General features: G+C 37.2%; 2 protein-coding genes across 2 annotated transcripts in view; one reads left to right on the top strand and one right to left on the bottom strand.

Moving 5' to 3' along the window:
* LOC125452311 (uncharacterized) overlaps positions 1 to 2,532 on the bottom strand; it is a 63,792-nt gene extending 61,260 nt beyond the window's left edge. The window contains exon 1 of the mRNA XM_059645059.1: positions 2,421 to 2,532. Coding sequence (XP_059501042.1) covers positions 2,421 to 2,532 — 112 coding nt within the window. The remainder of the gene's footprint in view (positions 1 to 2,420) is intronic.
* Positions 1 to 17,304, top strand: part of nt5dc1 (5'-nucleotidase domain containing 1) — a 514,716-nt gene that overhangs the window by 118,532 nt on the left and 378,880 nt on the right. The gene's annotated exons all lie outside the window — the stretch shown is intronic.

Genomic DNA, 17,304 nt, shown 5'->3' with positions numbered 1-17,304 from the left:
AATTACTTTTGCTGCAATTACCTTGAGAATTGTTTTCTTAAAGAAACAGTTTTTCTTTTTAGAAAAGATCTCCTGCCAGAATATTTTCAAATTTCTGTAGCAGTTTATCCAATTGTGGCAAGCTGTGTATTCCAACCACAGCTCAATTGGACATAAGTGAAAGTTACCACACAGCCACAGTAAGACAAGATTACAACATAATTTTGTTGCATTGTTCGTAAAAAATACTTTTTATAAGGAAATATTGATAATTAGATTCACTACAACATACCTCATTTTAAGTGTTGAACGTCAGATTTTAACTTGTATTTCTGGTTCAGAACACTATTTTGCAATCATGCAATGCTTTCTTTATATAGCACGCTAGTCCTTCACCTGTTGGACCTGGATTCAGATCCAGCCTATTCTAAAATATTTGTTTGGCTTTTGGAGGCCAATGTGAAATGATTCCAGGCAATTTTGAGGCATTAAGTTGTCAATCTTGTTCCAGTGATTTGTGTGATCGGTGCAAAATAGATTTAGTGAGCAGTGTTGTTCTGAGTTGAATTGTTGGGGGATGTAGAAGGAACCTTGCTCCACATCTCAATGTATTGTTCCTATTTGTCTGTTGGCACTGAAGGATGCCTGAAACGGAAAAGTTCCATTTCAAGCATTAATATTTTTCATTCTGAAGATCATAGAATTATATGGAAGTGATAGATTTGTAACGCATATTGTATTCCATTTTGCAATTACTGAGTTGTTACCTGCCTGAAACATACAGAATTATTCAGCAACACCTTGTAAACAAAATGGACATTGTTTGCAACTCAGACATAGGAATGCCAAATTTCAAAGGGGACAACAATTTATGTTGCATGAAAAGAGTGTTCTGATTTCTTTGCAAATGACAGTTTGGTCATGATTTTCCAAAGACAATCTGCCAGGAAACTAATGTTACTTACTTATGCCTGCTGGAAGCTATACATATTCACAGGCAGGAATCTGCTGTCTGCAAGGAAATCAGTTTTGTCCAGGTATTATGCCTTTTATTGAATTTTAAAAAAAGTTAAGCTAGTTGTTAGTTATAATGGAGATATGTAACATCATTCAACATGTAACATGATATGTGATTTTGATTTGTAATTTTCAGGGCCACATCAGCTCATTAGGAGTAGCTATTACTCGTGATCTTTTTAAAAACTCAGTTACATCTCTTCTAAGAAGATTTTACTTTGTATAGAACTAACAGTTTTGAGGGTGGGTAAGGGGAATTTTTGCCTGATAAAGTGATTTTGCTGATTGCTTGAACTGGGGTGGATGGAAGTTAATGGCACAGCATATGGTACCGCATTATTGTTAATCTGAATTTCACTCAATGTTGAAAATGCTGTCAGATTCACTGGGCGTAATAATGAAAAATTCTCACAGTAAATAGCTCCCAAATTCTAGATTAAGAATTCTTGGATATTTTTGTATTTAGCCCATTTTATGTGCATAACAGCTAAGCAAACCAGAAATTCTACTGCATTTTAGAGTCTACATGCTAACATACAACATTTGAACAAAGTAATCTGATGGCAGTTTTTTTTTGTTGGGAATTATGCAAACCCAGCTGATTAAAGTTAAAATAACATTTTTCATATCTTCAAGATGTTCTAAAGTACATCTCATAGATTTTGCTTCTTAAATGTTGTTTTATAGGTAACTGTAGGAACCAATTTGCCAAGTGGGGATGACCAATTTATCTGTTTTGCTGGTATCGACCAGGATATCGGAACGCCACCCCGATTCTTATTTCATATCCATCTCCATTGACAGCTGGAACCTAGTTTTGACAGGTTATCCAAAAAAGCAAAACTGTTGGCAGTGTAGCATTTACTCAGTGCTACACTGTTTACTCAAATATGCAATTGCTGAGGTGACATTTGAACTGATACCCCGTTGACTTTGAGGTGAATGATACCCTTCAGCAAGATTGACAGTATTGTTGGACTGACTTTGATCATTTAGAAGCATTGTGCATGTCATAAATAAATGTCTGGTGTAGAATGATCATTTTAGTGCAGATGCTCATACAATGAGACAATGTGCTTTGAGGTGTTTAGGCTTAGATGGTGATTGATGATTTCCCACACAAGGAGCCTGTCCAGAGATATCTCAAAATATGAATGTTGGAGACCTCGATAACCGATGGTGCATATGCTTTCATATGGATTAGTTCAGAATGAAGTTTTAGCTCTGTTTTCCACTTTCAAGCTGGACGAATGTTGTCATCTCTGAAAAATTTTCAACAGTTTTCAAAGCTTTTGCACAAAGTTTAATCACGTTTCATTTTGGCACATGGTCACGTTCGACTGAAGTGAATCATCACCATTATCTCATGTTGAATAAGCTGCAGCCATCTTGTTTAAATATTTCAGAACAAAATATGAACTTACCTCCGTAACTTTTTATATTATAGGCTGGATAGACATATCTGATAAAGTCTGTCCCGTAAACCAGGTTCAAAGACAGCGATAGTATAAGTGCACCAATTCCCTTAGAAATCATGTTGCAACTAAAATGTTTTAAAAAAAAAAGCAATTGTATAAGTACTAATGTAAAACAGGATTCAAAGCCTTTGATTTTGACACAAATTACATAAAAAAAATGTTAAAATATGCAGCAATGGAGACTGTTTTTGTCCACCTTTCCATTCGCAAAAATTGTTATGATAATAAGTTTTCTGTATCAAGGTTACAGTGATATTTTCACTTAACATCTTTGACAAGATAAGAACATGCAAGATGATCCCCTTCAAATTTTTTGAATGTAAAACTTGCATAAATGTTTTCTGTCAATGTGTGGTGTTCTTAAATTTAAAACATTATTTATGATTGTAGCTGAAAAGTGTTAAGTGAGATTAGTTTTAAAACTTGTTCATGAGTTTTTCAAATTACGTCTTGCTAAATAACACGATTCCATGCTTGCAAAGGAAGTTTGCAATTCCTGGTTATGACAAATGTGATCACTCCTAACAAAATTACAAAACAATGTTATTGCTAGCAGAATCAGTGAATGCCTTTCATATCTCCTTGTTCTTTCATATGCTAACACAATTTTAAATGGAACATACCAGTATATGTTGGTTTCAGGACCTTCCTTCCGTAAAGCTTCCTCAACAGATTATCCTCTGAATTGGTGTAGAGTGTGGCAGTGGGCTATAGTTCTTGCTTTCCAGTGATGAGTACAGCTGTATTTATATAGAGGAGATTCTATAGATATCTGCAAGTTCTATGGCTCCTCCTCTTAAAATGAAAGCATTAATTATGTAGTCTGAACTTTTTAAAACATCAAAATGTTATATCAGGTTAGGGAGTTTCTTGTGGTCAAATTTGCCTTGCCTTCTTTGGGAGTGGCCTTTTGGCTATTATAAAATGTTTCCAGTTCTAGCGTAGAAAATTCTGATAAGATTTTTCAAAAACTAAATATAATATTTATGAAGCCTCAAATCCAAAAGCTGTATTAGCTTAAGAAAATGGATTTTTGATAACTGAATTGATTAGTTTTGAATAATAACGCTGAAACTCCTCTCAATTGTGCAACTAAACAGATTAAACAAATACATGCATGTCTTTTTTTTCTTTTTTGAACAAAATGATGTTCCAAGCAGTGTCAGTTATGCACCACCTTGATAATTAATTTATTAGTTGAAATCAAAAGGGGTACTAAAATGGTAGCTCCTTTAGCTGGTTGAATGTACCTCTCAATATCGAGTGGCGACAGTTAATCTGCCTTGCAGGAAGGGCAGTTGGATGTGAAAGGACTGAAGTTAGAGATGGTGCCATGATATTCTGGATGCATTTCTGAGATTTCAGGACTCTGGCATCCTCAAATTAAAGCTTTCAGAGAATGCTTTTGCCCCTGAGAAAATGTTTCATTCAATACTCTGCCTAAATTAGTTAGCATAGATAATTCGATTTGTAGTCCAAATTGAAAAATGTTTCCAAATTCTAAATGATTCCCAAAGAATCATTTAAATACAGAAGTGGAATTATGTTTTTCTAAACTGGTCATTTTTTAAAATTGTTTGACAGTCTCTATTCGCATGCATTCTGAAATTTATGATAGAACATACACTGTTGAAGGATTTTTTTTCTTCTTCTATAAGAGCGAATCTTATGAATTCAGACTAATCAGTTAGAACTTCATGTGCTACAAAATGGATTTTGGGAATTGGGGTCTGAAGCCGATAAAGCAAATGTTGTGATAGTCCCAGCAGATCATAGGGCTGCTGTCCCATTTGAGAAGTGGGGGGAGAGAGAGAGAGAGAGAGAGAGAGATGCGGTAAAGGCCACCATGCCTCTATCCAAAAGCCAGGTTAAGAGGGCAGGAACTTCACAGTAGCCTCAGCTGGTGCAGAAATTAAACCCATGCTGCCGACATCATTGTGTCAGAAACCAAACATTCAGCATCTGATTCCTACCGCCCTCCACTCCATCGTTGTTTTTACTGAAGGCCAGTTTACTTTGCAGAATTTGGTAAAGCTTTACAACCTGTATGTTCAAGTATTGATATGCCAGCTTGGCACATGTAGCCCAAAATCAAAAAAGTGTGAAATAGCTCCATGGCAAACAATCTTATAAATGTACTTTTTTTTTCCATTTGCCCTAAAAGTTGGATTATAAAATGAATTCCATATAGAGATTATCTAGTTAAAATGTTCTATGTATTGAGTTACTATATACGACCTGTTACAGTGTGTTTTTTCCCTCCCTAACAAATTAAAGGCAAGTATATTAAAGCGTATAAAACCAAATGACAGATGAACTGCTTCCATTGCAGATAAAATATAGTCTTTATAAAGATTACACAGGGAATCTTATTTGGAGCTTAATTTCTGAATTCTGTTCTAGCTTGTGATCCAAACTTGTAAATTATTGCAAGAATAAAGGCAGTTTAATGTGCTCTTAAAAATGTTCACCTGAATTATCATTTGAATCACTTTCTCATGAGCATTTGTCTATACTATGTGACTACGTAAAGGACAGAAATTAGCATTTGTTTCTATTAATACTGTTTAGTTATTTTTATGGTCAGTTTAATGATATCAGAAATCTATAATCCTATATTTTTCCAACTCCCTGCAATTATAACAATACCGACTCATGATTGCAGTGCTCAGAAATTAAATGATTTTTATTTGAACTGTTGGAATACTAGATGGACGATACTCAGTGGTACAATAATTTTAAAATAAAGCCTGAATTTAAGCATGGTAATTGTTTTTGACTGGCTTTACGCCATTAACTGATCTAACAAAACGAAGTTTCGATGATTGCTGCAAGTCTTGAAGAATTTATCATTTTAAAGTTGTGCCGTCAGTATGTAATACCTAACTGAAAATTTCAATCAATGATAATTCTCCTCAGATTTATTGACTGTAGTTGAACACGCCATAGAGTCTCACCCATACATATCTTTGCCAGGTCGGTTACAAATTTTGTTTCCATTATTTGCTGTGGTATTTGCATCAAAGTAAGCTGTATAAAGTGGGTTACTGAACCTGAATTTGAACATGTAATATGATCAGGTTGATAAACCGGTATGAATAACTCCATCACCAAGGCCTGCACTGCAATGTACTGGGTGGACGCTGGGAAGTTGTTTCCGTTAGGCGGGAAGACTAGGACCCATGGACACAGCCTTAGAATTAGAGGGGGTAAATTTAAAACGGAAATGAGGAGACATTTCTTCAGCCAGAGAGTGGTGGGCTTGTGGAATTCATTGCCACGGAGTGCATTGGAGGCCGGGATGTTAGAGGCCTTCAAGACAGAGATTGATAAATTCTTGATCTCACAAGGAATCAAGGGCTACGGGGAGAGTGTAGGGAAGTGGAGTTGAAATGCCCATGATTTAAATGGTGGAGTGGTCTTGATGGGCTGAATGGCCTTACTTCTACTCCTATGTCTTATGGTCTAACTTTGATTTCAATCCTACTGATGTTAGTCGAGAATCAACTTTCTGGACACTGTACACAGCTTTTATTGTTCCATGCCTTTCGATTTATAGAATATTTGAAGATTGTACAGAAGAGAATGCAAGTAATTTTGAGATGTTTACATCTACCACTTACTAGAATACACAACTTGCAGCAAGGAATTCATTCCCAGATAACTTCAATCACTTGCGTTGCTGGAAAATCAGCATGGTTTGAGTACATACACCTGTGCAATGAGTCATAAAATCTGAAAAGTCTGGATTAATTTATTACATTTTCCTTCCGTCCCCATGCACACAGGAAGAAATTTAAAAATGCTTGTAAATGTTGCATTTTTATAGATCAATGTCTTGCAACAAATTAAAAAAAAACCTGGTGACAGGTGGTTGAATACTGAAGAGATAAATTTGATATCTTGCTGAACATCATAAATAATAAGCAATTTTGTTCACTTATATGGAGAGGCATTAAGATTAGCATATAGTGTTTGGAGTGCCCTATACCCTTTGGGCTGTGTACACTGTATAAAAACAAAGAAAGCAACTTGGGCAGACAGGACAAACACAAATTGCATGGTTAATCAGGTGTTGAAGAAGAATATTATGCAGGCAGACTTTGGTAAAGTCATGAGTTTACAAAAAATGGTAAAGTATTCTTTTTTTAAGCCCAATAAAATTAACCAATGTGGTGAAGCAGAACTATTGCTCAAAGCTAAGCTGTGCTAGTTCAGATAAATTAATTTGCTCACAACTGCTTCTCTGTCTGCTCATACGAAAGAACTTGAGGGTACTTGAACGTGAAGCAGCGGTACAGCAGGTAATCAGGAAGACAAATAGAATGTTAATCTTATTTCAAGTGGGTTGCAGTATAAGAGTTGACGTCTGACTGCAACTATACAATGTGCTGGTGAGAATACATCTGGAGAACTGTGAGCAGTTTTAGTCCCCTTATTTGAGGAAAGATATCTTTTCATTGGAGGCAGTTTAACCAGGATGATCCCTGGTATGAGGGAATTGTCTTATTAGCAAAAGCTAGACAGGTTGGGACTCTACTCATTGGAGTTTAGAAGAATGAGAGGTGATCTCATTGAAGCCTAGAGGATTCTTAAGGGGCTTGGCAGGGTAAATGCTGATGGATGGATGTTTCCCGTCATGTGAGAGTGGAGGACCAGAGAGCATAGTCTCAGAGAAAAGGGGCACCAATTTCTTCTGAGGGTTGAGAGTCTTTTGAGCTACTTGCCGCAAGGGGTAAGGTTCAGAGTGTTTGCCTATATTTAAGGGTGAGACAGACTTTTGATCAGTAGGGGAATCCAGGGTTACTGGAGAGGGGTGTGGTGCAGAGTCCTTGTGAACACTTAAGGCTGAGATAGATTCTTGATCAGTAAGGGAATAAGGGTTCCAGAGAAAAGGCTGGAAAGTGGATGTGAAGAGGGTTCAATCAGCCATGATTCTGTTAAATGGCAGAGCAGGCTCGAGGGGCTGAACAGCATATTCCTGTACCCTTTCTTATGGTCTTACGTTGTAAAATGAAGCAGCTTAACAAATTGTGTCTGATTTTTGTCATATTTTTGTTTCAGTCTGCCTTCCAAGAGGTTAAAGCACACAAGTGAAAGGCATGCATGACTGGATCAGATCGTAAAGGGATGGAACAGTGTTGTTCCTTCCCTAGTCAACACTATCGTATTGTTAAATATTGGGCAGCCTAGAAACGGTTCTAAATGTAAGACACCTAGATGAGTGCAAATACCAATCATCGTTCACCTAGAAGCATAGCAAAGGTATTACACAAAGTCAGATTTCTATTATTGATGTACTTCACTATCTCAAGATTTCTGGTGATTAGTAAGCTGTAAGGGAACTGTAAAGTTTTCCTCCATGTAGGTGACCATCTTTTTCACAGTGTTTGTGCAGAATGCTAAATGTATTCTAATTTTGCAATGAATATCAACTCTTCCATTCTTTCTGAATGCTGTAAAAATGTGTCCACTTTAGGTTTTTTTTCCAGAATGAGTTCTGCTCAGAAAGCATTTAAATCTTACATTTCTTTCTGGCCAGTGTTGTTCGGAAAACAGGTGATCCCAAGTGAAGGCCAGGAGTTCAGATTTTTTCCAGACCGGTTAATTAATTGAAATTACACTCTAATCTCTTCTTAATCCCATGTTTGATATTCTCAGTAAAGTGCATGGTAGATGGATTTTTGTTAGCAAATTAAAATGGAGAAAAAGTATATTAGAGGGTGGAGGACAAATTACAGATGAACTGGTTCTTTTTGATACAAAATATAGTATTTACAAAGATTATATGTTGTGCTTCATCTGGAATTTCATTCTGAATACTCATGATCCACTATTGTGAATGTTAATACAAAAAAGAAGTTCACTTTTTCCCTAATTCACAAATATATGTTTTACAGTTGAAATAATTATAGCACTGTTACGGATAACAGTGAAACTTTCATCAGCTGTACTGAAATTAACTGCAGTCTCAATTATCAGCAGTGATTGAATAGAATACAGCTTTAGTTCTGTTGCACAATCAAATTGCGTAGTTTCCGTTTCAATTCCCTCTATGTCTATTGTGTTTGTATAGATGTCTCATGCTTTGTAATGAATAATGCCTGTATAATTCTGATATTTAGTTCTGGGTCAGGAAGCAGTGCAATTTGTGAACTTGGATACCATGTGTAATTTTTGGGCAGTAAGTTTGGGCCTTTTTAAAATAAGCAAAAATGTTTTCTTACCTGTGCTGTTAATGCATATTTTCTGCTCACTTACAGGAGCAGAGATTTGAGTTAAAAGGTAATACTTTCGAATTCTACACTGTAGTGTAAATATTTGCCCACCTGCAGTGCGTATCAAATTCTCTTTCCTTGAAATTTCTAATATACATTGTCGCTTGTTAAACTAAAGCACAGAGTCGGAAAGTTCATGGCACAAAGCTTCCATGGATCAGAAGTGTAGATGTGAATTTGACATGATAATTTGCATGCTCAAATTACTCTTTTAGATGTCAATGAATCTATACCCAAATGGGCATAAAATTGTTAATTGTGACTAAACAGTGGCACACAATCCTGGTTCAAAATGGTGTGATTTCAAGCTTTATTATCAAAGAAATTAAGTGTCAAAAGTTATGGTTGAAGAGGTTCCTCAAAAAAGCTCTGTTTAAGCAACTCAGTGCCATACATTGCAAATGGTAGGCGAAACTAGTGTAGTAAGCCCTGTAGCTGTAGAAACATGGTATTCGAGAAATATGTCAAAACAGTGCTTCCCAAAATTCAAGAGATAGTAAGGAACTACAGATGTTGGAGAATCTGAGATAACAAGGTGTAGAGCTGGATGAACACATTTCAGAAAATGTGAATGAAAATCTGAAGAAGGGCCTAGGCCTGAAACGTCAGCTGTCCTGCTCCTCTGATGCTGCTTGGCCTCTTTATTTTCCCAAAATTCAACCTGTTTTTGGAACTTCAAAATTGTATGGACTTCTTGGTGAACAGCTCGAGTAATGTGTTACAGCTTTCAATCTCTGTTATTATCTTCCTTTATTATATATATATTATTTATATTAATATTGTATTCATAAAATTTATAAATGTACGTAACTGTTCAAATGTGACAGTATGTAAAGTGAGAAATACAGGCTATTTTAAGACACAACATGAGATAACTAACCACATTTTGGCATTGGAGGTATTGTTGTTTGCATTTCATGTTAAATATTCTTCAGTGCCGTTAGCCTGAGGAGTTGAGTTACTTGAGTTTTAGTGCATTGGTATACTACTGTAGGTGGGCTTGCAATATCACAAACTATGAGAATTCTTGAACGTAATTTTTGCTTTCGATGCTCTTAAAAGTTGCACAGCTCTCATTTAGCATTAAATGTTTTCAGTTGGAACAAGTGAAGTGCTGAAAGATATCAAAGTGAAACTCTCAAAGATGTTAAATTGAAGTGCTCAAAGGCATCATTGACATCAGCAATACATATATTGAAAAAAAATTTCAAAAGCTAAGCAACAAGTTCAATCGTAAGATCTGAACTTGTTTGTTTTTAATTTGGTACAAATAGCCAAATAATCACTGTGGCTACCAAAATGCTCAAATTTAGTTGTTAAACCCCTTTAAACACACAGCCCAAACCCACATGCCAGTAGTTTAAAACAAATGCTAAAATAATTATAATATTGAAACATAGATCAATTACACATCTTGCATTACACATGCATTATGAAAGTAATGAGAACTGCGAAAAGATGGTAACCATTAAACCAATGAGAATCATAAAAGGAATGAAAACCATGAAAATGACAATAACTATCAGAATCATCAGAAGCTAGATACCCAAAAGTTCTTAATTAGCAGCTTGCTTCCCATTGCTTGACCGTATTCTTGCCACATCCTGTGCAACAGTTTATGTAGTAGGTGTTGCAAGTGTGGTTTATATTAAATGACCAGCTGCCTCCATAGAGAAACTGATTTTGGAATTCTTGTTGTCTGGAACCATAGATGTGGACATTAGACCTGGTAAGAGCAAGTCTGTTCTCATTGTAGAATTTAGATATCCAGAATATCATTCTAGAGAGTTATGATATCCCAGTGGAAGTGCGCCAGGACACTTTTCAGGTAGGGATCAGGAATGATTTATGGAGGAGACGTCAGATACACTTTCCAGGATTAACTGGGGAGCAGATTGTGTGAAAATGGTCCATAACCCTCTTGGAACTGCGATGCCCACATCCTATCAATGATTTAAAAAACAAGATTTTGAATGTCAGTGATGCTGAGGGAACAACAATATATTTCCAAGTATCAGGGTTGTGAGTGACGAAGGAAGCATGCATATTGTTGTACTGCTGTGTGTGTCTTGTTCTGGATAGTTGTCGGATTGTAAGGTACTGTGTAAGGACCTTGGTAAATTAGTGCATTGCGTCTTGTAGTTGATTTACACTCTGCTGCTTCTGAACAATGGTAGTGGAGTGGATTCTTATAAATATGGTCCCCATTAAGCAGTCTTTTTTTTTCCTGGCTGCTTTTTGAGATTTGTTGGAGCTGTATTCACTCGGGCAAGTGGGGAGAATTCCATCACACTCTTGATTTCTGCTTTGGAGATGGTGGATATACTTTGGGATATCAGGAACTCAATTGCTCACTATAAGATTCCCAGCCTGTGACCTGCTCTTGTAGCCACTATATTTATACGGGGTGTCCAGCTCAGTTTGTGATCAATTGTAACCTCCAGGATATTGACAGTGGAGGATTCAGCGACAATAATTCTATTTAATGCTAAGCAATAATGCATCGATTCTCTCTTGTTGGAGGTGGTCACTGTGTGGTGCAAAAGACACTTGTCACTTGTCAGTTCAAACCTGCGGGCTATTCATGTCTTGCTGCATTTGGACATGGATTGCTTCAGTATCTGATGACCTGCAAATGGTGCTGAATATTCTCCATTTGCCTGTCCTTATGATGGAGGGAAGATCATTGACAAAGCACTTGAAGATAGTTATGCCTTGGAAGCTATCTTGAGGAACTTGTTTTGTTTACAAGTTATGTCAGTTACATTGTACATAATTGTGGTACATTGACATATCAAACAGATAAACAGCTATAAATGTAATACCTCACTTGTTTAACAACTTCAGAATGATCGATCTGAGGCCTAATGAAACTCATACTTTGTTAAGCATTGACTTCCCTAAAGAGGAGTTGTCTAATTGTTCTCCCCTTTTGGAGACTCCTTTTGGATTTGGTCCCAGGACAGTTTGGGTGACAAAGTACCCTTTGGTAAATGCCTGTTGGTCTTTGGGATTGTGAAAGGGTGTGGTTGTGTGCAAAATGTATTTAAACACATTGGAACTTATAAAGTTGCCAACAAACAAGTGCAAAAGAAGTGCTAGGTATTTGAGAGCGTCTGTTCATAAAATTTTTCTAGGATTTAGGTTGCATACCTGATTTTCTAAATTATAATTTTTGCAATGGGGCACCTATTAATGATCAGCTGTAACAAGGTAATTAGCAATTAGGTGAAATGATTGTTTTCACAACAGAGATGGTGAAGCACTTTAATTGTATTGAATGTTTATTTTGTATTGAGTTTTTTTTAATATAGTGACATAACCAATAGATGGTTTTTTTTGACATGATGCCTCCTGATCAGTGCTCATGTTGGATAATCAATGAGCTGACATGGTGAAAGAGGTGCATAAGATTGTGATGGGAGTTATGAGTTGACACTGAGATAGCTTGGGAACTTTAAAGGTCTTGGGGTGATGGGGGGTGGGGTCATGTATGAGAGTTCATTGGTTGGCATGGGGATATGAATGATCATTCAGGTTTGATAGATTGGCATAGGTGGCAATGTGATTGTGAGTGTGTGCATGCACCTTTGCATGTCTGTATGGAGGGGACGGGTGTTGTCATGGGTTATGGTGCTGGGTGGCTGGGTCTGGGTTGCATATAGTATGAAAATCCATGAACGGTGGGTGCACGTGGTTAAATGACATTGTGTACGGGAACCTATAAGGAGACAGTACAAATTTGCAGACTCAGATTTCTGGTTTGGCCATTAGGGTTCTTGTAGCATCAAATCACTTTGATAAAGAGGAATGAAATCCCCAGCAACTAGAGCAAAGTGTTACCTGAAAAGAGTTTACATTTTAAGAATTCTTTTGTAAGGAACAGGTTAAATGTCAAAAAAAAAGAAGACAATGCAGGTCAAGCTTAGCAGGTCTGGCAGCGTCTGTGTTTCTCTCTCCAGAAGTCTATTCCTGAGATGGCAGGACTGATGTATGAGGAGAGATTGAATTAATTATGACTATATTTGCCTGAGTTCAAAAGAATGGGGGAGGAATCTCATAGAAGCCTGTAAAGTTTTAACAGGATTAGACAGGATATATGCTGAAAGGATGTTCTTGATAGAGAAGGGAGTCCAGAACTGGGATCTCAGTTTACAATGCGGGGTAAGCAATGAGATGTAGAGAAATTTCTTCTCCTAGAGACTGGTGAGCTTGTGGAATTATCCACCTCAGAAGGCAGCTGGGGCCAAAATTGTCTAATTCAAGAAGAGGTTGGACATAATGTTTGGGACTAAAAGAATCAAAGAAAATGGGAGAAAAGTGGGAACACACTGTTGAGTTGAATAATCAGCCATGATCATAATGAATGGCAGAGCAGGCTTGAAGGGTACCATGGCCTACTCCTGATCAGATTTTATATTTTCAAAGAGGTGTCTTCAGAACTTTGGATTCTTCTTCATACAGTAAGGGCATCATTGACTAAACGTTACTTGGCAGGCTATAATACATAAAACTAGAGTAAAAGTGTTTTCCCCAATGCTATAACTACTTACCATAATCAAAAATCCCATGTCACTTCTATACTTCATAGCACAGACTCAGCATATGTCGAATGAATTCACTTCAGGTTTTCAACAGCAACTAAGAAGTGTCTTCCATTCTCCTTTTAAATTCTCTTCACTCAACCCTCCTGAGTATTTGAGTAACTTAGAACAGAAAGACATCCTCTTTAGGGAGTTAGGAGGTGAGTTACTTGCTGCAGGATTCCTAACCTTTGACTTGCTCTTGTAGTCACTGTATTTATATAGTTCATCCAATTCAGTGGTAGCCCAACGATGTTGCAAGTGGATGCCACTGAATCTCTAGGGATAATAATTAGATTCTTTCTTATCAGAGATGGTCATTGCCAGGCATTTGTGTGACACAAATGATACTTCTCAATTGCCAGCCTAAACCTGGATGCTTTCCAGATGTCTCTGTATTTGGACATGGGCTATTTTTGTATCAAGAACCATGAGTGATGCTGAATGTTGTGCAATCATCAGCAAACGTCCCATTTCTGACCTTATGATGGAAAGAAGGTCATAATCATAGATTCATAGTTGTACAGCTCAGAAACAGACCCTTTGGTCCAACCAGTCCATGCTGACCCTAATCCCAAACTAAACTCACCCAACCTGTCTGCTGTTGGCCCGTATCCCTGTAAACCTCTCCTATTCATGTACTTATCCAAATGTCTTTAAAACGGTGTAATTGTACCTGCTTCCACCATTTCCTCTGCAAGTTCATTCCACGCACAAGCCATCGTCTGTAGGGGTGGGGGGGGTGGAATTGCCCCTCGTGTCTTTTTTTTTTGAATTTCTCTCCTCTCACCTTAAAAATGTGATCCCTGGTCTTGAAATCCCTTCTCCCAGAGAAAAGGCAACTATCATTGATGTACAACTGCAAAGGTCATCTGGAGCTGAGATGACTTAGCTCCAACAACCTATGTGCTGAGCGTGACCCGATTCTCATTGCCTTCAGTTTTGCTAAATCTCCTTGATGCCACACTCAGTCAAATGAGAATTTGATATAAAGTCCATACACCATGCAGTCCTCATGGCCAGAAACCCAAAATACATCCCTGATGTTTGAACATTTATAACAAGTTTCACAACATCCAAAATGCGTTTTTTTCAAGAGAGCTGATGCAGCCATAAATGCCCATGGATTAACTAACTGTTTTGAGAGAAACCCAAAGGTTTTCACATCTATCAATGTGATGGAAAAATCAAATGAGAGCCTTTAAAAGGGTGTGAGAAGCAAGTCAAAACAAACTAGATTGTAATTTCTTGTGACTACAAAAATAACAATGCCCTCTTCTGGATTGCAAGTCACTTCCTTCGGATGACATCTCAGGATTTCCCTTTGAAAATTGCCCAAGGATAGGAAACCTGATTAAATTGACTCAATTAAATCATAAGTTCAAATGGATCCTTGAGAAAGGCATCCATAACTGAAGTGATTCTTTTATTGAATATAGGAGTTTGGAGGTCATGCTACGGCTGTACAGGTCATTGTTTATGCCACTTTTGGAATACGACATGCAATTCTGGTCTCCCTGCTATAGGAAGGATGTTGTGAAACTTGAAAGGGCTCAGGAAAGATTTGCAAGGATGTTGCCAGGGTTGGAGGGTTTAAGCTATAGGGAGAAGCTGAATAGGCTGGGGGGGGTGGGGGGGGTGTGACCTTATTAAAATTTATAAAATCATGAGGGGCATGGATAGGGTGAAAAGATAGGTCTTTTCCCTGGGGTGGGGAAATCCAAAACTAGAGGGCATAGGTTTAAAGTAAGAGGGGAATGATTTAAAAGGGGCAATTTTTTTTCACATGGAGAGTGATGCGTGTGTGGAATATGCTGCTGGAGGAAGTGGTGGAGGCTGGTGCAATAATAAGATTTAAAAGGCATCTGGATGGGTATGTGAATAAGAAAGGATTAGAGGGATATGGGCCAAATGCCAGCAAATGGAGCTAGATTTATTAGGATATCTGGTTGGCATGGATGAGTTGGATTAAAGAGTTTGTTTCCATGTGCACAACTCTATGACTCTAAATTGGCCTTGTTGAAACCTACTGAAAGAAGAGCAGTGTCAGTTCATCCATCCTCCCCCAGGAACTTAACAGTGTAGTGTACCCCATCTGGAACACTATCTGGTGAACCTTGCTTGGGCTCTGTTCATGATAAGTTCATTTGCTTTACCCAGCTATTCAGCTAAATCCTTCTTCAGAAGCTTGAGACAAAAGTCTAGGTTAAAACTCCAGTTCTGTGTTGAGTGATGGATGCGCTTGCAGATGTATATCTATCTTTTGAATCAGATGTAAAATTGAGGCCATGTCTGCTGCGATGGTTTCTGAAGTGTAGTGTAAATGCATGTCTTCTGATTTAGAATAGCACATGTCAGAAAGATTCACGGTTACCTTTTGTTCCTGCCACAAATCCTGTCCACAGCTATTGACTCAATCTGGCTCTGTCTTCTGACAGTCTGTTTTGAAACTGGACTTTGATCTTCTGATCATACATCTTCTCTAACACCATTATTACTTAATTTAACTTATTTAATATCTATCTGAGCTCCAATTCAGAAACCCTGATCTATGAGTTGATCTTTACAGTGTTAACAGTGTTTACATGAGTTAAGTGTTCTGCCGTGCACCTTTCATGTGCCAGCAACTTGAACTCATCCAAAACTCTGCTGCTCCTATTCTGTTTTCGTGAATTCTGTTTCTTGTGGTTCATGATCTATATTGGCTTCCAAACATAAATTTTAAAATTTTCATTCTATTTTCAAATTTCCAGTTGTTGCCTCACCCTATCTTTGTAGCTTCAAGCCCTACAACCCCTCTGTGAGATCTTTACTCCTTCAATTTCTGCTGCCTCTGGATCACTGCATTCTTGTGTCATTGCAGCTAAATCTTCATTGGTCCAGGCTTTAAATGCTGGAGTTCCCTTCCATATCTCTCCACCTCATTGCTTCAAAGTCCTCTGTTAAGTTTCTCCTAGGATCTACTTTTTTCGTCAGCATTTGTACACACATAGTAATACCCAATTTTTACAAGCTGGTGTCAACTGTGCCTGATATTTTTTTCTGTGAAGCATCATGAAAAATTTATTTTTTGTTTTAAGAATGCTATCTAAATGTAAGCTGTTGCTACTATGAGGACATGAAGAGCTCCAGCTAAATTCACAATGCCAGTTTCATTAGTTCTTGCAACAAAGATGGAAGCAGAGAGTATTTGTTAGTTATGATGTTATAGTTTTGACTGAAATCTCATTTTATCAATACATAAAGCTGTAGCTGGGTCACGGATTTACCTTTTTGATTTTTACTTTGGATCAAAGTATTAGTGGGGCTGGAGCAGTGACAGAGGAATCACTCTTATTAAATTATAGGCAGTCATTTCTGGAATAAAGAAATATGAATTGATGTGGGTCTGTTTGAAGAACAAAAGCCTTGTAATTTTGATGTTATAAATTAAATAGTAAATAATATTTGATGTTAAGCAGTATTCTTTTCATTCATGTATTTCACGTTCAATCAATCAGAATTAGCATTACAAGGTCTCAGGAGCCACTGCAGATAATAAGTAGTGTTACTGATCACTCCCCTTACCACCATCCCCAACTAGGTCGTGTCAGCTCTGAAGAACATATTTGGCAATAGAGCTATCTTCCTTATCAAAGTGGATGTAAGGTCACCTTATGAATTTAACCACGGATGCTCGATTTGTAAGAATATTCAGTGTAGACTTGAAATTTGTAACAATCACCGTTTATTTAACTGCACAGTAACAAAAATGCACTTGTGATACTGCATTACTTGAAAAACCCACTATGTCAGAGATCAATTTCGTATAGAAGTATTTTGTGATTTGTAATAGTATAATTTATGTGGCTGTACTTTAGACACATTTTTTGGAGAATACATACATGATCAATGTCACTTAGGTTGATTTAGCATTAATAAGGTGCTTTTTACAAATGGAAAAGCAAAGTAAGTAATGTAATTTACTAT

The sequence above is a fragment of the Stegostoma tigrinum genome, chromosome 4, assembly GCF_030684315.1.
Source record: "Stegostoma tigrinum isolate sSteTig4 chromosome 4, sSteTig4.hap1, whole genome shotgun sequence".
NCBI lineage: Eukaryota > Metazoa > Chordata > Chondrichthyes > Orectolobiformes > Stegostomatidae > Stegostoma > Stegostoma tigrinum.
The sequence above is the reverse complement of the archived record's forward strand: the minus strand, read 5'-3'. Positions and strand labels throughout refer to the sequence as shown.